The 22,717-nt window shown below is 48.5% G+C and overlaps 1 protein-coding gene across 15 annotated transcripts in view; it reads left to right on the top strand.

Moving 5' to 3' along the window:
• Positions 1-21,174, top strand: part of Armc9 (armadillo repeat containing 9) — a 123,556-nt gene extending 102,382 nt beyond the window's left edge. For 3 of the 15 annotated variants that reach the window (XR_001778466.2, XM_006529956.4, NM_030184.2), the window contains 4 exons: positions 116-252; positions 4,932-5,055; positions 17,273-17,445; positions 18,550-21,174. Coding sequence is in view for 10 of the 15 variants with exons in the window: in XM_006529956.4 (XP_006530019.1) it covers positions 116-252; positions 4,932-5,055; positions 17,273-17,445; positions 18,550-18,572 (457 nt within the window). In the remaining 5 variants the exon portion in view is untranslated. Of the gene's footprint in view, positions 1-115; positions 1,255-4,928; positions 5,056-11,795; positions 11,986-17,272; positions 17,446-17,818 lie in introns of those variants that run through there. The other 12 variants (XM_006529952.4, XM_006529954.3, XR_387199.4 and 9 more) reach the window with 11 other exon arrangements.
• The last annotated feature ends 1,543 nt before the right edge of the window (positions 21,175-22,717 follow it).

Consider the following 22,717-nt stretch of genomic DNA (forward strand, 5'->3'; position numbering starts at 1 on the left):
GTCACTTCCTCCATCTTCTTGTAGTGCTACACAGCAGTCAGCTATCAAATACCTCCCAGTTATCTGTATTTATTGTTTGTTTTTTTCATGTTTTTTTTTTCTTTTTTCTCTGCAGGCTAGGAGACCATCTCATTTCTCCCCAGAATGCCCAACAAGCCAGAAACGGCTGCCTGCGGGCCATGCCAGTCGCTCATCCAGATGACTACAAAGAGGGCAAGCCTGGTGTTACTGGGTGTGGCACGTCCTCTTCATGTAAGAATGCTGTGGGTGCCAAGCCGGTCCTGAGCTCCTGGGCTCAAGAATCCAAGAGATGAAACAGCAGGCGGCAGGTGCATGCCTGCTCCTGGGAAGCCCTCGGGCCTCAGCCACAGTCTTGGATCCCAGAAGTCCACAGGCCTCCAGTCATGCTGCCAGATCTGGTGTCCTGCCCATCCTCCAGATCTCATTGAAACAATGTGTCTACCGCTCACAGCTGGCAGCTCCCAGAACTAGGTTTTAATACAAGACTTCAGAGTAGCGATCTCAGTTTGCTCTCTGGATTAGCCCACTTTCCACGACTATAGCAAAATGCCTGCCCCAGAGTGCTTTATTTTGTGTGTGCCAGGGTGTCTTTCTCTATCATTCTCCGTCTTATTTTTTGAGACAGGGTCTCTCACTGATCTTGGAGCCCACTGATTCAGCTAGACTGTCTGGCCAGCAAGCCTCAGAGAACGTTCTGGTCCTACCTCCCTGGTACTGGGATTGCAGGTGGACACCATCGTGCCATGGTTTTTATGTTCGTGCTGGAGACTGAATTCAGTCCCCGTGCGCTTTACCAAGTGAACTATCTCCACAGCCCCTGGAGCTAGGTACTTTATTTAGTTCACAGTTTAGGAATCAGGAAATCTAAGACCCAGTGGTCCCATTACTTCAACCACTAGTGAGGGCCGCTTGGCCCTCATGCTGTGTCATGGCATGGTAAATGGCGCCACGTACATTCAAGTGATCCAGAGCAAGTCAAGAAGCCAGCAGCCAGGGAGGGCCAGGCTTGCTCTTTGAGTTTATGGCAATTCCTTTTTGAGGGAACAATGAGATTCCCACAATAACTACATCAACACCTTCCCCTAGGAGGTGACACCTCGTTGACCTAATCACCTTGCCCTAGACCCCACCTCTACAGGTCTCACCACCTCCACACTGCCAAACAAACCCTAGGGGGACATTCCCTACCTTATCTCAACCAGCCCAATATAGGCCTGTGACCAAGTTTCAGTATCTCAGAGTCTCATGCTGAGAGTTCGGCTGTGTGTTAGAAGGTTCAGTGACATCAGAATGTGCAGCGGGGCACACAAACAGCCCTGAGGTCAAAATGTGCTTTGACGCATCCAGTCAGTGGCGCTTAAACAGAAACCGGTGGGGCATAAAAGTATTTTTTTAGCTACCGCAGGAGAAAAAGAGCATTTTGAAACAGAAGCCTACAGAGTATTTCTTTTTTAATTTTCAAAAGGAAATTGAAAGGATTGTGAGCAAGCCAGATAAGACTCTAATCTCCATTCAAATAGGAAAAGCCACAAAGTAGCAAAGCAGATCTCAGGAAGAGAAACAGCAGCTCTGGGTTGGTTCAAGTCAAAGGCTCACATGCTGGAATTCTGAGGGACCAGCTAGTCATTGAACCCAGGAAGGGCCCTGTGACCTGGGGGAGAGGGATGCTCAAGGGTCCTTTAAGTTATGGGGAACTTCAGAGCTTTTGCCAAGGCATTGGTTATTTGGCCTATGTCTGCAGTTGTAAGTCCCACTAAGTATACCTTCTCCCTGAGGTATTAGCTTGACCATCCAGTGACGTCCGCTGGTTCTGCTGATCCGAAGGACGAGGGTCTCTTTGGTTGTACTTTGTTTTGCAGTCCTTGTACACACCCGGCAAGTGCTTTACCACTGAGCCACACCACCAGCGCCTGTTCCTAGCTCTCGGATAGATGCCAAACCTTAGCCTGCTCCAAGGGCTGGGACAGTATTCCAAGTGTCAGCTCCTTACCTTGTCCCTACTCACTCTGCCAGCCTGCATCCCAGGCTCCCCACTGGCTTCCACTTCTGCTTCCGTGTAGGCTTCGTCTGCTTCGTCATCAGCTAGCCGGTCCTCTGGGCTGCTTCGTTGGGGCATTTGCTCTGTTTTTGGTGTAGACCCCACCTTTCCTCTACTACCCTTCAGCCTGGCCCATCTGTAGTCACCTGGCCTTTGAGCACACTAATGCCAGTCCATCTGTTGGCCTGCTGCAGCTCTCATCAACCCGGGCCTGACACACTGATGGCTCAAGCTCTCCTGACCCCATCCTGTCCATTGCTTCGTCTCTTCCCACTGGACATTAATTGGCCTGAGGAAAGTTCTTCCCCAGTTACCAGGTCATAACTTGAGTGTCAACCACACACTGGTTAGGCCCAGTGTGGTGGCACACCCTGGTCATCCCAGTACTCAGGCAGAGGTAGGATGGCTGCCGCAAGTTCCAGACCATACTAGCCTACATAACGAATGAGTATCAGGTCCAGCAATGGCTACATCCTGAGGATCTTACCTTTAAAACACAAGTGAGCAGATGCCAGCACTGTCTGAAGTGGACTTGCCACAGAGGAGGTACACCTGTCACTTAGGTGAGCTCCCAGAGTCCACAGTGTAGCACGTGATGGGGAAATGACAGGAAAGGTCAGCTGCTGTAGTTGCCGCAATAAAATACCTTGGCAAGAGCAACTTAAGGCTAAAAGGGGGTTTGCTTGGTTCACAATTTCTGATTATAAATCACCATTGTAAGAGAGTCAATGAAGGGCTGGAGAGATGGCTCAGTGGTTAAGAGCACTGGCTGCTCTTCGGAAGGTCCTGAGTTCAAATCCCAGCAACCACATGGTGGCTCTCAACCATCCGTAATGAGATCTGACACCCTTTTCTGGTGTATCTGAAGACAGCTACAGTGTTCTTAGATATAATAATAAATAAATCTTTTTTTAAAAAAAAGTCAAGGAAGAGGAACTGGAAGCAGCTAGTCATACAGTATGCATACATGCTAATCTTCAGCTTGTTTTCTGCACTCTAATACAATCCAGGGTACCCCGCCCAGGGAATGGTTCCACCCAGAGTGGGAGAGTCTTCCTGTCAATCAGGGATCCTCTCACACTTGCCCACAGGCAACCTGATCTAGACACACCCATATTGGGACTCCCTGCCCATGTGATTATAGACTGTCCAATTGGTAACTAAAGCTAACCATCAGAGCCAGGCGACAGTGATGCACACCTTTGATGTCAACACTCAGGAGGCAGTGGCAGGCAGATCTCTTAAGTTCCAAGTCAGCCTGGTCTACATAGTGAGTTCTAGGCCTTAGAGAACCTATCTCAATCATCATCATCACCACCACCCCAAAAAACTAGACTGGCTTAGATGGTTAGATTCCCAGCACTCACAGGGTGGCTCACAACCCCCTATAAAGTCCAGTTCCAGGGAATCGGATGCCTTCTGACCTATGAAGGCACACACAAGCACACACATATACCTATAAAAAAATAAACAAAAAAAGTAAAAAATAACAAACAACAAAGATCGACTATCACAGGAAGGATGGACTGAGAGCCTCAGCAGGGACTCACCCATGTCCTCTCTGCTGCTGTCATTATGCTGTCCCTGTAGCCTGACCCCAGGAAGCCCGGGTCCTGGAGGTCTTTCCTGCCCTCGTGATACCCTTGGAAAACTGTGAGTGGAAGTATTCTGGTGCAGAGCCTGCACCTGGTGTGTGTCCATTCGGGTTTACTCAGTGCGCAAAGCCTTTGTCTCCCTAAGTTCCAGCATACTGATCAGAGAGCACAGACACACCCAGCCATGGTCTCTCGGAGAAGAGGCAGAAGCAGAAAATTCCAGGCCCAGAGAGACTATAGACCAAATTCCCTTTTACGTGCCATATCAGAGATGGATTTCTTGCTTGGGTCAATAAAAAAGCCTCTTGCTCTGAATTTGAGGGGAAATACAGAGCATGTTCCTTTATAGTTAATATAAAGAAGAGAAAATCTAAAAATTAAAAACATTGACTAGGTGGTGGCGAACACCTTTAATCCCAGCACTGGGAGGCAGAGGCAGGGGGATCTGTGTAGGCCAGCCTGGTCTACAGGACAAGTTACAGGACACCCAGGGCTACACAGACAAACCATGTTGCCATGGAGAGAAAGAGAAAGTGGGGGAGAGGGAGGGAGAGAGGGAGGGAGGGAGAAATTGACTAGTTATACCTCAGGATGAGGATGGAGGTGTTTTCTATGTGGAGACTAGAAAGACTGGACCAGTTGAAAAGCTGGACTAGAAGAAGCAAGCCCACTTCCTGTTAAATTGCCACCCTGGCAGTAACCAGGCCAGAGAATGGGTATATGTCTTTGAAACGGAGACAATATGGGCCCATCCCCAGGCCTCCACAGAAGCTCTGCATAATGTTGTGATGCCCTGGCAGCCTGAATGTGCCCATGACCACTTGCTAGCCCTGTGAGCACGCCGAGGCCTCAACCTGATGGTGGCTCCTCAGGCACATGAGTACCCTGCTCCATTTCTATACATATAAAGCCACCAGATTTAGCAATTTCAAGTATAGGAGACCTAGTTGTATTTGTTTTTAGTAAACAAATATGCTTCCCAGCTTTGAGTAGAGCCCAGGGAAACAGTCCTGTGACAATTGGCTTCCCCAGAGGCAGACTGAGAGGGGACTGAGGGGTGCACAGGAAGGGGCAGAGGTTCCCACACTGTGCCCCCCACCCCCACCCGTCTGCAGGATCCCAAGCTGCGGGGTCAGTAAGCCCAAGCCCATGATGACCAGGGCCCGGAAGCTGGCATGCAGGAGTCTGGGGTTGCGCCTGTCTTGCCTGTGCACCCCAGGAAAGTCCTTGGAGACTCCAGGGCAGGTGTGTACTGGGCTCTGTCTTCTCCCCAGCAGTTATGGATCACAAGCCAAGAGAGTGGTCACCAGCTGGACATCAGAAGTCTCGCTTGGTTCCCACAGCAGCCCTCGGTTGGCCAAGGGAGATGACCCAGGACCCAAGCAGTGGACACATCACCAGGTAGGATGTCATGAGCCTGGTATTCCTTTTAGACATCAGGCCCCCAGGATCAACCCCCACAGGCTGGATATACGGTACCTTTTTTTTTTTTTTCCTTCAAATGTTTTTAGAGACGGGATTTCTTTGTGTAGCTCTGGATATCCCAGCACTTACTCTGTAGACCAGGCTGGCCTCAAACTTACAGAGATCTGCCTGCCTGTGCCTCCCAAGTGCTGATACGTGGAATCTTAGAATTGAGGGCTCGTGTATGTTAACAGAAGTGAAAGAGGCTCCTCTGGGGTCTGACACAAGGTAAATATGCCCAGTGGGAATATCTGATGACCCGTCAATGTGTCAGAGATCAGGGACAGTCAGGACCTCCTATCTGAGAGCCAGCATTGTCAACCCAGAAAAAGATGTTCATGCTGTTGGTTTTGGTTTTGGTCTGGGTTTGGTTTGGATTTGAGTTTGGCTTGGTTTGGTTAGATTTGATTTTTTAAACAGGCTCTAACTGTGTACCCTTGGCCAGCCTGACCATGACTCATGCCCACAGAGCTCTACCTGCCGCTGAGGACATGGTTTTAAGAATTGCTAAGACGCCAAACCTAATGGTGAACACCTATAATTGGAGCCCACAGGAAGCTGAGGCAGGAGGATCAGGAGTTTGATGCCAACCTGGGCCACATAAAAAGATGTGGTCAGGATAAAGGAAAGGGGAGGGGAAGGAGGGAGAGAGGAAAAAAGGGAGGGAGGGAGAAAGGAAGGAAAGGAAAGTCGCTGGGAGTGTTTCGGGGTGCAGCAGGCTCTTACAGGTGAGATAGATTGGAGAGAGATCAAAAATGACGTTAGCAAACGGTTCAGAAATAAGGTCAGAGGCCACAGACAGAAGCTGGACCCTGGAGTAAAACCAAAGAAGTTGTTTCGTTCCTCTATTGCTGCTGCCTTTCACAACCTCAAAGCACCCCTCTGAAGGCCTTGCAAGCCACTTCAGACCTGAGGAAACCTCAGGGATGGATCTACCTTGTCCCTTTCCTGCCCTCCAGACCTCCTGACCACACATAACCTACAGACAGAGCAACTTCAAGAGGGGGCATTCAGTCTCTAGCTCTGAAATAAAGCTAGTGTGTTGGGTGAGCATGGGCTCTCAAACTCCACTGGAGGAATGAGGCTGAGGCCTCATGGGCCGTCCTAATAGACTAGGAGGTGCTGCCATCCACGCCTTCAATGAGCACCCTAGTGTCTGCAGGACCCCCTACCTCCAGTGGCATCTTGGGTAAACAGAAGCGCCTCTCTTGTGGTGTCTGCAGTGCATGGCTCTACCTCTCTGGCCAGTCTGCCATGGCCCTCCTGCCTGCTCTTAGAGGAGCTTGTCCACCAGCTCAGAGCCTCCTTGGCTCTGGGTTTCCTATAGTGAGGGTAGGATCAAAATTAAGGAACATAGGGGGACAGTCCCAGTCTTAGGGGGACAGTCCTTGCTCACGCACTAGGCCAAATTTGCCCTTCCTGTGCTGGGGCCTCTTTCTTCCTGTAAATGCAGAACTCATTTCCGAAGCTTACCACTCAGGACAGCCCTTTCCCCTAAAATAGCCATTCTCACAGTGGCGGGCCTCCACAAGTCTCTCCTGGAAACGCCCTCACTACACCCAGCTGGCCTCTGAGCTTCCGCTGGGCACAGATGCCCCATGGAGTTGCCCTCATTATGCGAGTCACAGAATTCAGCTCTTTCTAGATGTGGGGGGTTCTATACAAGAGAGGATAGGGTGGGAAGAGGGAAGTGAACACTGTCCCTTCTTCCCCTCCCCTCTGACCATTCCAGGAATATTATTTCCCTCCCAACCCCTTCTTTGCTGGCCCGGCCTCTCAGCTCAACCCCCTTGTGGATCTCAACAAAGCACCCTTCCCTCCTACCTAACCACAAAGACAGGTCACACCCCTGACCACAGGCTTAGGGCAGCTACAGTCCTTCTTCCAGTGTCAAGGGGCCAGATGTGCTGTCAGATGGCCACAGCTGACTGCCACCATCCTCAGAGATAGCTCAGATGGGTGGCTGCCACTGTGTCCCCATTCCTGGCTGTCAGAAGGCATTTTTTGGATGAGTACATAGGAGACAGGAAAGCAGGGCTGGCAGAGAGCATTTGTCTCTGTCTTTGGGATAGGGACAGTACCTCACCCCAGAAGGGGGGGGGGTGTCCAGGAAGCCACAGCTCTGGAGACACTGGATGCTGATGCTGCTCCACTGGCCCAAATGGGCTGGGAGCATCTGGACACAGTTGCCACACAGGCTCCTTCCCAGTACTTTCCAAGACCTAGACTTGCTAACATATTGCTTTGGGAGGAGCCAGAAATAAAGTTCAAAGCTTACTGTCCCTTCTTCCACTGTCTCTTCCTCTTCCATAGAAAAACTTTCCTTTTTTCCTAAGGAAAAAAAATTAAACTACATAATTTGCTTGTATATGTGCATAACGTGGGGTTAGGACGTGTGTCAGGCATACTACACGTATGAAAGTCAAAGGACAACTTTGCGGAGTTGGTTCTTGCCTTCTCCTGTTGTGTAGTTTCTGGGAATTGAACTCAGGTCACCAATCTTGAGCAACAAGCATCTTTCCCTGCTGAGGCATCTCACCAGGCCCATCTTCTTTCTACAAGCTCCTTCAAATTCCCAGCCTTAAGTCACTGAAGAAACATTGATGACTTTAAAATATAAAATACATTTATTATACCAGGCTGCAAGTTCAAGGCCAACCTGGGCTACATAGCAAGAACCTGCTCCAAAGTTCAAAAATGGAACCGATAAGATGGGTCCCTGAGTATAGGCACCTGCTGCCCAACCTGAGTTCCATCCCCCAGACCCACATGGTAGGAGTGAATGTCTCCACACACTGGCTTTCACACCTACACACATACACACAAAATAAATGAAATGTTTTAAAAGATAGAGTAAGCATGAGGAATGCACTGGGCAGAGGTATCACCCCAATTAACACCCAGTCCCAACAAAGGGGGCTTGCTTGTTCCTTGGATTGTTTACTGGCTGCTTCCTGGCTGGCTGTACCTAAGAAGATCTCCTTGATTGCCTCTCGCCTTCCCATCACCTTTAGACCTGCCACCACGGGTTGACATGTGAGGAAGTAACAGTAGCTGAGTGGGAGGGGGGATTCTGCAGATGCAGAGTTCAAGACAGGAAATGAGTGTTTTATAAATATAGCTTAAACATCCCTAATCTAAAAGTCGGAAATCCAAAATGCTGCAAAATTTTAAATTTTTGAAAACTGGCTTTATAGTTAAGTGGAACTTGATTCTTTATTTTTATATATATATTTTTTATTTTTGGAAAGGGGTCAGGGCCTTATTCTTGTATGCATGCTTGCCCCTGTGGGCCATGAAGTTAATATCAGCTGGCCTCCTTGCTTGGTTTCTACTTTATATGCTGATTCAGGGTCTCAGTTGAGCCCAGAGCTCTTCCATTCAGGTGGTCTAGCCAGCTGGTTCACTTCAGGGATTTCCATCTCTGTCTCCTGCATACAAAGCTTGGTTGCGGGTGGGTCACCATGACTACCTGGCATTTATGTTTATGTGGCTCCTAGGGATTCAAACTCCAGTCACACTTAAATAATAGGCACTTCCCCTGATAAGCTCCTAGCCCCCTGTTTAGTTTTTTGAGATGGGGCCTTACTGTGTAGCCCTGACTACCTAAGATCTTACTATGTAGCCCAGGCTAGCTTTGATATCGAGAATTCTGATGCTTCAGTCTCCCAAGGGCTGGGATAGAGATGTGCAAAGCACCCACATCTGGTTTATTCTTAAGAAAAAAATTAGAGCTGGGCGTGGCGATGCACGCCTTTAATCCCAGCACTTGGGAGGCAGAGGCAGGCGGATTTCTGAGTTCAAGGCCAGTCTGGTCTACAAAGTGAGTTCCAGGACAGCCAGGGCTATACAGAGAAACCCTGTCTCGAAAAACCAAAAAAAGAAAGAAAGAAAGAAAGAAAGAAAGAAAGAAAGAAAGAAAGAGAGAGAGAGAGAGAGAGAGAGAGAGAGAGAGAGAGAGAGAGAGAGAGAGAGAGAGAGGGAGAGGGAGGGAGGGAGGGAGGGAGGGAGGGAGGGAGGGAGGAAGGAAGGAAGGAAGAAAGAAAGAAAGAAAGAAAGAAAGAAAGAAAGAAAGAAAGAAAGAAAGAAAAGAAAAGAAAAAAATTAAGAGCCGTTTGAAGCAGGATGGAACCATTTATGCTTTGCAAATAGCGCGGCTGGTCATCCCAGTACTTAGGAGGCAGAGACAGGAACACCAAGAGAGCCAGGCATAGGGCTGGAGATAGTTCAGTGGGTAGGACTATACCACAATAAAGACCTGAGTTTGGGTTCCCAGCTCCCCTGTAAAAGGCAGGTGTGGCTTTGTACACCTGTTAACTCCATGCTGGGGAGGAGGGAGGAGAAGACAGGATTGCTGGGACTTGCTAGCTGGCCATTGTAGCCAAGAACAAAAACAAAACTAACAACAAAAACTGTGAGCTCCAAGTTCAGTGAGAGACCCAGTATCTGGAGGATAAAGTGGAAAAGATAGAACAGGAAACATACTCTCATCTTCTGGTCTCCCAGTGGGCATGCACCTGCATTCATCCATGAACATATACACTGTGTACGCACCCGCAAATGCATACACACATACACACACATGCATGCATGCACACACGCATACATGCATACACACACACACACACACGCACGCACGCAGGCACACGCACACATACGCGTGCCCATGGTACAAAAGTTCCAGGTTAGCTCAAATTACATAGCTACACTTGGTATTTTTGTGTTTTGGTTTTGTTATTGTTTGTATAGTTCTTTGCTTTGAGGCAGAGTCTCACTGTTTATCCCAGGCAAGCCTCAAGCTCCAGCTGCCCTCCTGCCCCAGCCTCCCCAGTACTGGCATTATAGGCACTTTTCATTAGGCCTGGCAAGACCCCATCTTTAAAAACTATAAAATTACATTCAGATTATATTTATTTATATAATGCACACATGAAGCATAATGATTCTTTGTTTTTTGTTTTGTTTTATTTTTTGAGACAGGGTTTCACTAAGTAGCTCTGGTTAGCCTAAAACTCACTATGAAGACCAGGCTGACCTTGAAGTCATTGAGAGCTGCCTGTTCCTGCCCATCTAGTGCTGGGATTATAGGTGCACACCATCATCCCTGGTGGCATAAATGAAATTTTGCAATAAGATGTGGTCCTGGGACTGGGGAGATGACGCAGTAACTCAGAGCACTTGCTGCTTATGACATCAAGCCACAGTGCTCCTCTCAAGGGGAATAGAGTTTATTACAGAGTCAAACATGAGTGGCCCTGGCCAAGAAACTCAGACCACGCCCACCCAAATTCAGTGTACCAACGAGGTAATAGTCTGATGGTGCTTTTTATAGTAACAGAACATAGAAAGTCCTAAACCAAGGCACTTTTCAAATACATTGATGGAAACGTATAGGAAGTGGTTACCGTGGACAGGGTGCCTCTACTGCAGGCTTCTGCTGCGATGCAGGGACTCTGCTCTGTAGTGGGTGAGAACGAGAATGTGGTCAATACATACCAAAAAGTTGTATCCATTTGTTTAGGATACTAGATCAGATGTGGACTGGGCAAGGAATGGCTGTTTCCAGGGCTGAAGAGCCCAAGAGACACTGGGTTAGACCTGTGTTACTCTAACCTCTCCACAGCCACTGACATTCTAAGCTGTCAATGGAGAGCATTCAGTAGAAGGTGCAGCTTCTCCTCGGGACTTTCTGCTGCTCTAGTTTGAAGCACCCACCTCAAGCAGTTCACTACCATATATAACCCAGCTCCAGGGACTCGAACAGGCTCTTCTGACCTCTGAGGCCAGGCACATGTGGTGCACATACATACATACATACATACATACATACATACATAGCCTCACACATGCACATAAAGAAGAGAGACTTGGATCCTACACGGACAGACATAGTGATGCACATCTTTGCTCCCAGCACTCAAGAAGCAGAAGCAGGTGAATCTGTGAGTTCAAGGTCAGCCTGGTCTACATAATGAGACCCCACCTCAGAAAAAAGCCTTGGATCCTGTTCCCAAGATATTTCATTATTCCTATGCATATATTCCAAAATTTTTTAAAATTAAATCCAAAATACTTCTATCCCAAGCATTTCAGATAAAAGAGACACACTCTTTCCTAGAACTCGCTCTGTAGACCAGGCTAGCCTTGAACTCACAGAGATCCACCTACCTCTGCCTCTCGAGTGCTAGGATTAAAGGCGTGCACCACCATGCCCAGTTGCTGCAGTTTTTTTAAGTATGAGAAGAAAGTTTCTTTTTTTTTTTAAAGATTTATTTATTATTATACATAAGTACACTGTAGCTGTCTTCAGACACTCCAGAAGAGGGTGTCAGATCTCATTACAGTTGTGAGCCACCATGTGGTTGCTGGGATTTGAACTCAAGACCTTTGAAGGAGCAGTCAGTGCTCTTAACCGCTGAGCCATCTCTCGAGTTTCTGTATATGTTTTCTTCCCCTTCCCTCATGTGCCTCTCCAGATAACGTGGCAGTTCAAGACACAGTATTTAGTACATCCAGCTAAAAGCGACACTTTTGGAATCAGAGGCCGAGGATAGCAGGAGAGGAGAGCCCAGTATCTTGGGAGCACACATGTGGACTGTTGGTGGCCATCAGACACCTGCCTTCACTTGGTGTGCTTTCTTCTCTCCTGTTCCCCACCTATCTCCACCACTGTCTAGGTCTCATTATTCTCAGGACGAAGTGTCTGTAGCAGCAACCAAGAGCCGGTTCCAAACCTACTGAGCAGAGAACAGCCCCTAAGCGCCTCCTTTGTGTCTTCCTGCATAAGGAGAGGACATGGGATCCTCTGCTGGGGTGCTCAGCTGCTGGGGTGACTCAGCAGCATTCCAATTACAAGTGAAGATGTAATCTCTCTGGTGTCTTGTATTGCTCTTCTCTGCCAGCACAATGTCCCCATTGATAAACAGCACCCTAATAAATTCCTGCCTATCTTCGGGGCACCTCCCAATGAACACATACGTCCTACTGCCATGTGTTCCCGAAGCAAATGACTTTCTGTAAGTCCTGGGTGAGTGCCCTCCTGGACTTCCTTTCTGCCTGCCTACTCTAATGTACCCTAGTCCGGCTGTTCTCTATCCACCCAGGGCCACTTCCTGGCTCCAGCTCTAGGCAGTTAGCTCACCATGGGGGCAGGGGGAGCCCAGAGGCTGCTCTGCATCTGGCAGTGCCCATTCCATCACCCCTACAGAAGTTGAGGACAACTCCTTGCCAACACACCCTCCTCTTGCAGCACCAACCAAGACTTGGAGAGCTTTGGCGGAAGGGGGAGGGGGTGGGGTCTTGGGCGCTACCAAGGGCTGCCTCCCTGATGTTCCAGCAGGCCTTCAGTCCTCCTCTGCTGGTAGGAAGGGCCAGCCAGAGGGAGCTCCTGCCTGAGGAATCTTTCCCTGACCCAGGAAGGTGGTGAGCTACTTAGCAGAGTTCCAATGGCTGTCGTACAATGTGAGTCAAAGCTCTTCCAAAAGACATTACACCTATCTAGACAGAGAGAGAGAGTTAAGCTGTGGACTCTTGTGAAGGTGGGGCCTGCAGGAAATCCAGGGAGGGAGCGAGTTCAGTCCAAAAGCTTCCTGCTCACATCCTTACTTTTACTGGCATAAGGTAATCTCTTGTCGGTCAGGCTCCCAGGCAATTAGTTAGCTAAGTCCCAGCCGATAAGTTCCGATTTGATTCAGTCGGAGTATCTGCTTTAATCCCACTACACTGGGGAAACCCAGGTCCTGTCCTCAAGCCCACTTGACACGGAGAGACAGCCATCTCCTCTGACTCCCTCTGCGGCGGAAGGCCAGTGTCCTCTCCTGTTGCCGGGAGGGCACAGCTCCCTGCACCCTGATGTCTGGGCCCTTCTCTCCCTTCTCCATGTCTTCTGCCTATCACCTCTGCTGAGCCCTGGCTCCACGTCCGTGACTCACAGCGTCACTACTGGTTAGCCTCTGCAGCCGCTGAGGCCTGGCTCCAGCCTGAATGCCTGGACTGGCCAGTCTGCCTCCGGACTTGACAGAGGACAGGTCCAGGGGTACAGCACCAGCTGTGTCTCTGCCATTGCAGGACTCGTGTGGCTCACAAAGGCAATTTTCACTTCTTTCTGTGTTGTTGACCTGGGTAACTCTGCTTGCTTCATAGTCATACCTTCTCTAAGTGAGACTACACCTTCAGATGGTTGACACACTGGACATGTGTGTGTATTTTACCGCAATTTAAAAATTAAGTGGTGTGGGGGCTAGAGAGATGGCTCAGTGGTTAAGAGCACTGACTGCTCTTCCAGAGGTCCTGAGTTCAGTTCCCAGCAACCACATGGTGGCTTGCAACCATCTGTGATGGGACCCCATGCCCTGTTCTGAAGACAGCTACAGTGTATTCACATATATAAGATAAATAAATAAATAAATCTTTTTTAAAAAATTAAGTGTTGTGCCAGCAATAACAAAATCAGAATATATATGTACATACACACACACATATAGTATCTAAATAGATATATAAGTATTAGGTAGGTAGATAAACAAGATCCTGTCTCAAGATATATAGGTAGATAGCCAGACAGTTATAGAGGTAAAAATAAACTTAAAAAAAAAAAATAAGGCCACAGTTTCCTCCTAAGAAACTCCCAAGATTGTAACCCTCGTTTATGGGATGCCTATGCCTGGGACTCCAATGCAGCCTCAATGTTCTTTAAACTTTTTTAAAGACAGGGTCTTACTATTGTAGCCTTGGTTGACCTGGAACTTGATATGTGGACCAGGCTGACCTCAAACTCACAAAGATCTGCTTGTGTCTGTCTCGAGTGCTGAGACCAAAGGCAGGTGCCACCACGGCTGGCTGTCTTTATTATTTTTAATTATATGTGTATATGTGCGACTGTGCGTGTAAGAATTCAGATGCCCAAAAATGCTAGAGGTGTCAGATCCCCATAGAGCTGGAGTGACAGGTAGTTATGAACTTCCTGATGTGGTGCTGAAAACTGAACCCAAGACCTCTGCAAGAGGTGCTCTTAACCTCCGGGCCACCTCCCAGCCTCCATGTTTAACCATTTTACAGATGGAGCAGCTTTTTCAAGCTCAGTCACCAGCCCAAGCAGGGCAGAGCAGGCCCTGAGGCTCTCTAGGAAGAGTGTCTCCTGCTTTCTATGGTCCCGAGTTTCACATCTCAACAGGGAACATATCCACCACTGCTATTGGGGGTGGGGGTGATGGGTCCCACGGTCTCTTCCCATCTCTATACTAGTTTAAGAGCCCCCGTTTGCAAGCTCGAACCCATCTGGATACACAAACCATGTGTACCTCACACTCTAAGGCACGCACTTAGGACAGAGAAGACTGCAGTTGGTGTGCTGTGTGTAAGCCGGTATGGAGTGAGCTCGTTTAATGGTGACATTGAGTTTGATAGTCCCCGGTCTTCACTACTTTAAGACACAGGAAAATGGACACTTTTTGTAAATAGTGAGAGCCGGGCTCTCAAGATGAGAAAACAGAGTTCAATGTGTGTGTGTCACTATTTGTGACTGCAAGACAGGATGGTCTGGGAGCGCTCTGCCCAGCCCCAGGCCATTTCTGGGAGACAGTGGAACCCAGACTGCAGAGTGCTGGTCTGAGGACACTGAGCTGTGGGGAGTTAGTGGGAGACAGCTGGGAAGCGACTGGTCTCCGCTCCTGGCGTCACTGCCTGCCCATGAGCTCAGGAAGCTTCCTGAACTTTGGACCCTCAGTCTACATCTGCTAAAAAGGAACACCTGCGTGGCAGGGCTCTTTGAGGATTCAACGTCACAGTATCAGCAAAACTTTCCTGCCTACCACTCCTCAAATTAGCTCCCTTGTGCTGTGGAAGCAAATCTCTGCACTGGGAGAAGCTGGACAACCTGGCTATGTCTGCCTTCCCATTCTGGGTAGAAATCCGACGCCACACCCTTCAAAGTGTAGGTGTGTTAGAGCATTGTGTACTTCTCTGCCCGAGAAGACTGTCTCCTCAACTTTACCTGTTTCTAGGGGCTGCCTGTCTTCCTTAGCCCAGTAAGGACACACTCGTGGATCTAGATGGACCAGTCCTTACTCTAGCCTGAAGGTTATGGCGAGCCAACCTGGCTGACTACAGCTGCTTTGTCTTAGCCACTCTTGGCTGCTAGGTGACCCTGGCAGGCATTCCCAACCCTTCAGAATAAGCAACCATTACAATAGCCAGCCATACCTGCACTGTCAGTCACTAATGCGGAGACCTTTATCTTTTCACATGTATCTACTCGTGTGCATGCATGTGCGAGAGTGTGTGTACGTCCCTCTCCCTTCTCCCCAGCCCCATTTTAAAATCTATTTTGAGACACTTGTGCCTTCCAGACCATTGAGACAATGGTCCCCAAAGAATTAGTAGTTCTCCCAGGAAGAGATTCTGGCAACCTTCAGACCACCTTGCAAGAGAGACCGGAGCTGACAGGGGAGTGGTGATGGACAGGACCACTCCTTGACCAGAACTGCTTAACTATGTAAACCTCTTGCCCTCTGTTTAAAGAAAACCACATCAGGACCCTGTAGACAGGCTCAGAGTTTTGGGTGTCCACTGGTCCTTTTTATTTGTTCCCATATTATGACCATATTAAGTAAATCTTTCTTTGCTTTTCACTATTGCTCCTACCTTTAATAGCCCTACTAAGGACTACTGACCATGCTTAGCTTGTTAGGGCTGTGTCCTAGTCAGGGTTTCTATTCCTGCACAAACATCATGACCAAGAAGCAAGTTGGGGAGGAAAGGGTTTATTCAGCTTACACTTCCACATTGCTGTTCATCACCAAAGGAAGCCAGGACTGGAACTCAAGCAGGTCAGAAAGCAGGAGTTGATGCAAAAGCCATGGAGGGATGTTCCTTACTGGCTTGCTCAGCCTGCTCTCTTATAGAACCAAGACTACCAGCCCAGAGATGGTCCCACCCACAAGGGGACCTCCCCCCTTGGTCACTAATAGAGAAAATGCCTTACAGTTGGATCTCATGGAGGCATTTCTTCAACTGAAGCTCCTTTCTCTGTGATAACTCCAGCTTGTGTCAAGTTGACACAAAACTAGCCAGTACAAGCTGCCAGGACCCACATTCTGACCGGACAAGGACAACTCTGATAGCGCTCCTACAACACTGTAGTCCCGGAATCAGGAGCCTGTGATCCAGACCCTTTGGGGGCTATGGTTCTGCCTCTGACAGCTCCCTGATGGTGCAGTCCAAACTGTCACCACCAGTGGGCAGGTGAGATGGCCACATGGATAAAGGCCTGCCAGGCCTGATGACCTGCATTTTATCCCCAGGATTGTAGAAGAGATGGTCGATGGTGGTCTATGTCATGTGCTCTCCCCCACAAAATACATAAATATAAACATTTTGGTGGGGCCTAGTAGTGCATCTATGCCTTTAATTCCAGCACTGGAGAAGCAGAGCCAGAAGAACCTCTGTGAGTTCCAGGTCATCCCGGTCTACATAGCACGTTCCAGGGCAGCCAGGGCTGTATAGTAAGACCCTGTCTCAAATAAACTGCAGGGATCCTCCCAGGCCCCTCCCTTTTCCTGCCCTGTTAATCCCTTAGGTGTTCCTTCTTCCTCGTTACTTCTCTCTTCCTCTGTGAATGACCACCACATTGTCAGAGGTCCCAGAGACAGTAGCTACCCTTCTCTCACAAGTCCTATCCTGACTCTAGGAGCTGGAGAGATGGCTCAGTGGTTAAGAATATATATTGTTCTTTCACGGGACCTGAGTTCAAATCCCTGCACCCACATTAGGCAGCTTACAACTGATTGTAACTCAACTCCAGGGGATGCCCCTGCCCTCAGGCACATAAGCAGACACATACATACACACATCTATGTAAATAAATAACACTAAAAATATTTAAAATGTAAAAAAAAAAAAAAAAAAAAAAAAGGCCTGGTGTGGTGACACATGCCTCTAATCCCAGCACTCTGGAGGCAGAGACAGGAGGACCTCTGTGAGTTCAAAGCCAGCCTGGACTATAGAGTGAGTTCCAGGACAGCCAGGGATATTACAGAGAGAAACCCTGTCTAAGAAAAACGTAAAATAAATTAAATAAATAATACAAAAAACAAAACAAAAAGGTTGTGATTCTAGATTGTATGGTTTTATTTTTGTTTTTGTTTTTTTCTCCCAGGGAATTCGTACCAGCCTTTACCTGCAAGCCCCAGGTACCCAGTACTCCAGAGACCGTGGAGCAGAACCCACTCAAGGCAAAAGCATTGTCTCTGGCCCCTCAGTTCTCCTCAAGTGGCCCCCAACAGGCCAGCCGCCCGGCTTCCACCGCATCCTCCACAAGGGGCCTGCACAGTAAGTCAGCCTGCACCTCGCTGGGATTCTCAGAGGAAGCTTGTGCTTAGAGGCTCTGCATTATGTATGTGGGCCTGTGAACTGTTAGTGCCCAGGCAAATGGGAAAGGGACATTTCCCTTCTCTACACAACCAGGGCCCTTCCTGATGCTTCCTGTGTCCCCGGGGACCTGTCCTTTCCTGTTTATTCATTGCTCTTAGGTCAGCCGCTAGTGTATACGCTGGTAGTGTAACACCCTGAGGGTCTTGTCTCTTAGAAATAGGATTCCCACAATGGCCAACTGACCTAGCTCAACTGTGTAAGATTGGTGTAGAACTGAGATCCACCTCCTGGTGGGACCTCTGCTCAAACCCAGCCTCTCCATCTTCCTCAGCATCTTTCAGCCTCAGCCCATTGACTGATCTCCACCCCAGCTGGTAGATCTTTCCCAAGGGCTTTCCTAACAACAAGGAGAACAAAAGTCTAGAGCAAAGATGTCAAGCAGTACCAAGTCGCCACCTCTGGTACAGACACCTCTTGTCTCTGCCCATCCCTGGCCAGGCCCTGACATTCTGTCCAGGTAAGGGGCCATGGCTGAGCCACCACGGGCTCTCTCTATCCCCTCTGGAAATGGTAAAGCAGAGGTTCAGGTCAGGCTCCTTCCTCCCAAACTCAGAGGCAGTGCCACGGGGCCATGAGAACACCTAGCCAGGAGGAGAGCAGTCAGGCCTCTCTGACCCTGGAGTTTCAGGCCGCACAGGGTTAGGGAGCCTCAGTTAATAATAATCACAATAATAACAACACCCCATAGCTGATAGCTGGCTACACTCCACATCCAATGGCATCACATAGCCCAAGCCTGGAGTACAGTCTCTGAGTGGTAGATTTGATATGTCCAATGAACTCAGCAAACAGTAAGTTGTTGCCAGGAGGCATGCTGAACAAACCGACCAGGTGGCCTGCTTCCTGTGAGGAAAGACCTGGGCGGGCCACAGAGCCAGGACCTGGGAGAAAAAGTTCTCATTACTCTGTTTGGCAGATTGACAGAAGGAACTGTACGGGATAGAGGGGTTCTGAGCAGAAACCACTTGGCACGGGCATGTGGCTCTGGCTTCTCTCCTACAGGCAGCCAGTCCATCAGGAAATGAAGATGGCTTTCTTCCCAAGCTGTGACCATCACGTTGTCCAAGGACCCACTGGCTTCCGGGTCTCCACCAGCCACCAGCTGCAGGTGATGGATGTGAAGAGACACTTGTCTCCAAGATCCTGGGTGGCCGAGGATCCCAGGCATGCCAGCCCTCCAGGCTGCCCAGGAATGGAAGCCCCGCTGTCCAGGCATCATCTCCTCAGACCAAGCCATTGGAAGGTCTGGGGGAGGCCTTGACTGCCCTCCTTGTGAAAGGAGGTTTCCTTGTCACACTTAACACCCACAGAAGAAAACGGGGTAGCCTTTGATAGGGATGGCAAATTCCAGACTCAGCTTCCCTGGCCTTCATAGATTCCAAGCTAGACACGAAGCCACACCAGTGAGCCAGTGTCACTCAGACCAAGAATATATGCCAGAAGAGTCTTCCCAGGTGCCTGGCCAGGGTACCTGGTGAAAGGTGGCCTTGCCTCTTAACAAGTGGTTCTCAGCTTGTGGGTCTCAAACGACAGGACTGTAGATCAGATATCCAGCATATCAATATTTATGTTACAATTCAGTAAAATTACAGTTATGAAGAAACAATGAAAATAATTTTATTTGGGGTTGGGGGTCACTACAACACAGGGAACTCTATTAAAGGGTCACAGCTTTAGGAAGGTTGAGAACCACGCTATAAACCTTGCTAAAGGTTATAAATTTGCAGATGATAGGGGGATGGGGACAGAGGAGAATATGGTTACACTGCTCATATACAAAGTTCTAAAAATAATAAATATAAAGACAAGAATATGCTGCAGGCCCACAGATGTACCTCATGGAGAGCAGCGCTTGCCCAGAGTGCACAGAGCCCTGGGCTGCATCTTTAGTACCACAGAAACCATGTGCTATGCTGCTCACCTCTCATTCAGCATGAGGCAGGTCACCCTGTGCTACATGTGAGTGTGAGGCCAGCCTGGGCTACGTGAAACCTGCCTTTTAAAAGAATACGGTGTGATCTAATGTATAGAGCAGACTACATGTCCTCAGTTGTCTGGGTTTTTGTTGTTTTTTGGTTTTTTGGGTTTTTTAAATTTCATTTTATGTGTATGAGTGCTTTGCCTGCATCTGTGTGTGTGCTTGTGTGTGCCTGACGCCCATGGAGGCCAGAAGACGGTCTCTGAATCTCTTGCACTGACGTTATAGGCAGTTGTGAGCTGAGAGCAGAACCCGGGTCCTCTGCAAGAGCAGCAAATGCTCTTAACCACTGAGTCGTCTCTCCAGCTCTTCTTCATACAGTTTTAAAGACCTTAGAAAGATGAGGAACTTAACCTGTCCACCTCCCGACCCTTGGCAGTCACATCTCCATCACTCCAGAAACATGTGCCTCCCTCTCTGCTCTTGGGAAAGAAGACTGGGAGCTAAGGGCCTGAAGTATAATACAGCAATGTGTATAATACATCGAAGGGCTCTGGAACGGAGTGGCTCTGTGATGAAATCTGGGGATGAGCTGCAAAGGAGGGTCATGAAGAAGGCACTCCGCCCACCAGCCAACGCCCCCAGGATTCCACAGGTGCCAGTGCCTGGCACAGCCCTTCCCTGCCTGGTGTGGGAGCAGCAGACACCTAGGCTGGGGAGAGTCATCTTTTCAGGCCCCTGGAATGAAAGCAAGAGCTGTCTCTCCCTCAAGCCCACAACTGAGCCGAAGTCAGACTTCTGTCTGGTTGTTTGGGGAGAAAAAAAGCTAGTGGTGTAGAGGGATGAGGGGAACCTGGCACACCCAGGCTCAGCACACTGACATCACCAAGCAAGGTGTGAGTTGCTCTCTGGGGAATTAAGTATCACCCAGGCTTTTTACTGCACTCCTACAAGGGCTGTTCCGAGCTCACATTCCAAAACCGAAACTAGGTATAAACCTGTTTTTAATAGGGTTGCCCTGTGTAACCCAGGCTGGCCTGGAACTTGTTATAGTACAAGCTGTCTTCAAACTCCAGATTTACCTGCCACATGCCTTTAAAAAAAAATACTGTCAACTAGGAGCTAGAGAGATGACTCCGAGGTTAAGAGTGTGTGCTGCGCCTGCAGAGGAGTTCAGAGCCAGCACTGCTGTCCAGTCACAGACACATCCATACATATGATAGAAAATAAAATCTTTTTTACTACTTTTTAAAATAATAATCCAAGTGTCTTGAGTGTCTTCTGTTGGTTCTGCTGAAATTGGATATGAACCAGTCTACAGGGGGAAAAAATCAAAAATAACTTTTGGGTTGTTTTTTTTTTAATTTTTAATTTTTTTGGAGACAGAGTTTCTCAGTGTGACCCTGGCTGTCTTGGAATGCGCTTTGTAGACCAGACTAACATCAAACTCAGAGATCTGCCTCCTGCCTCCTGCCTCCTCCTGCCTCCTGCCTCCTGCCTCCTGCCTCCTCCTGCCTCCTGCCTCCTGCCTCCTGCCTCCTGCCTCCTGCCTCCTGCCTCCTGCCTCCTGCCTCCTGCCTCCTGCCTCCTGCCTCCTGCCTGCCCTCTGCCCTCTGCCCTCTGCCCTCCGCCCTCTGCCGTCTCCTCAGTGCTGACATTAAAGACATGCTCAGCACCACTGCCCAGCCAAATAAAATGTTTTAATTTCACTTTTGTTATTATTATGCAAATATGTTTTCTGGGAATGAGTGTAGCTGCCCTGAGGTCAAACGTGGTCAGAGGTCAAATCTATGGAGTCACTTCCCTCCTTCTACCTTTATGAGGTATCCGGGGATTGAACTCAGGTCATCAAACTTGTAAAACCGGCTCTTATCAGCTGAGTTATCTCTCCAGCCAAGCAAGACATCCCAAAGAGTCACCAGGAGGTCTAAACCAGGAATGGTAGCACACACCTATAATCCCTGCTCTTAGAGACAGAGGCAGATGGACCCCTGTGAATTCAAGGCCATTCTAGTCTACATGGGGAATTCCAGGCTATCCAGAGCTACATAGTAAGACCCTGTTTAAAAGTAATCTGTAGAGGTCTGATCACTTGACTCTGAAAATTTTCTAATGAAACTGACTGAGAGAAGCCATTAGAGAAATGTTCTGACTTCTGAGAGACTATGAGCCCCAGGTGGATTGTGGGACTCTCTATCCTGGAAGCTGAGCCTAGCTCTGTTGTCCCACGGGGGGTTCTTCACAACAGAAGAAAGTTCTCTTTCAGAACAGAAGTTCTTGATCTGTCTCTTTTTTCCCCCAAGACAGAGGTGGTGTGTGTGTGTGTGTGTGTTTGTGTGTGTGTGTGTGTGTGTGTGTGTGTGTGTGTGTGTGTGTGTGTGTGTGTAGCTCTGGCTGTCCTGGAACTTACTAAGTAGATCAGACTGAACTTGAACTTGGAGACCTGCCAGCTTCTGCCTCCTGAGTGCTGGGATGAAAGGTGTGCGGGACCACTGACCAACTTGATCTCATTTTTCAAATTCAAAGCGATATGGAAGTATCAGGAAATAGCTTGAATAGACAGGAAGAAGTCTACCTGCCAATGACTCAATCAGCAAGAATCAGAACGAACTAAACCCACAAATGAAGCCCTAGGTACTCAGTAGGACAGACAGTCCCTGGCCACCTAGACAGCATCCTGAGGTCCTCCCTCCACAAAAAGAAGAAAAAAGGAGAGGAGAAGAAGAAAAATTGTAAAAATGTTTTTGTTTGTTTTTTTTTTTTTTTTTTGAGATATGGTGCCACTGTGTAGTCCTGGCTAGCCTGATGTAGACCAGGCTGGCCTCTAACTCAGACATGCTCCTGACTCTGCCTCCGCAGTGCTGGGATTAAAAGTGTCATTACTTTTTAAAAGTTTGTGCCAAAAAAGAAAAGTTTGTGCCCAGCTCAAACTTTTTTTTCCCCCTAGACAGGGTTTCTCTGTAAAGCCCTGGCTGTCCTGGAACTCACTTTGTAGACCAGACTGGCCTTGAATTCAGAAATCCGCCTGCTTCTACCTCCCAAGTGCTGGGATTAAAGGCGTGTGCCACCACCACCCAGCCAAACTTTTTAATAAATAAATAAAAGCAGGTTGGACCCTGCACTTGTATGGCACTACTTGCTTGCCTATCCCTAATCCTGGTCTTTGTTACAATAAAAATTTACTTACAAAATAAGCAGCTACCACATGGGCCGGTTTCCTTATTCGACTTTTTAAAATACTGCATTAAGTAT

The sequence above is a fragment of the Mus musculus genome, chromosome 1 (genome assembly GCF_000001635.26).
Source record: "Mus musculus strain C57BL/6J chromosome 1, GRCm38.p6 C57BL/6J".
Classification (NCBI taxonomy): Eukaryota; Metazoa; Chordata; class Mammalia; order Rodentia; family Muridae; genus Mus; species Mus musculus.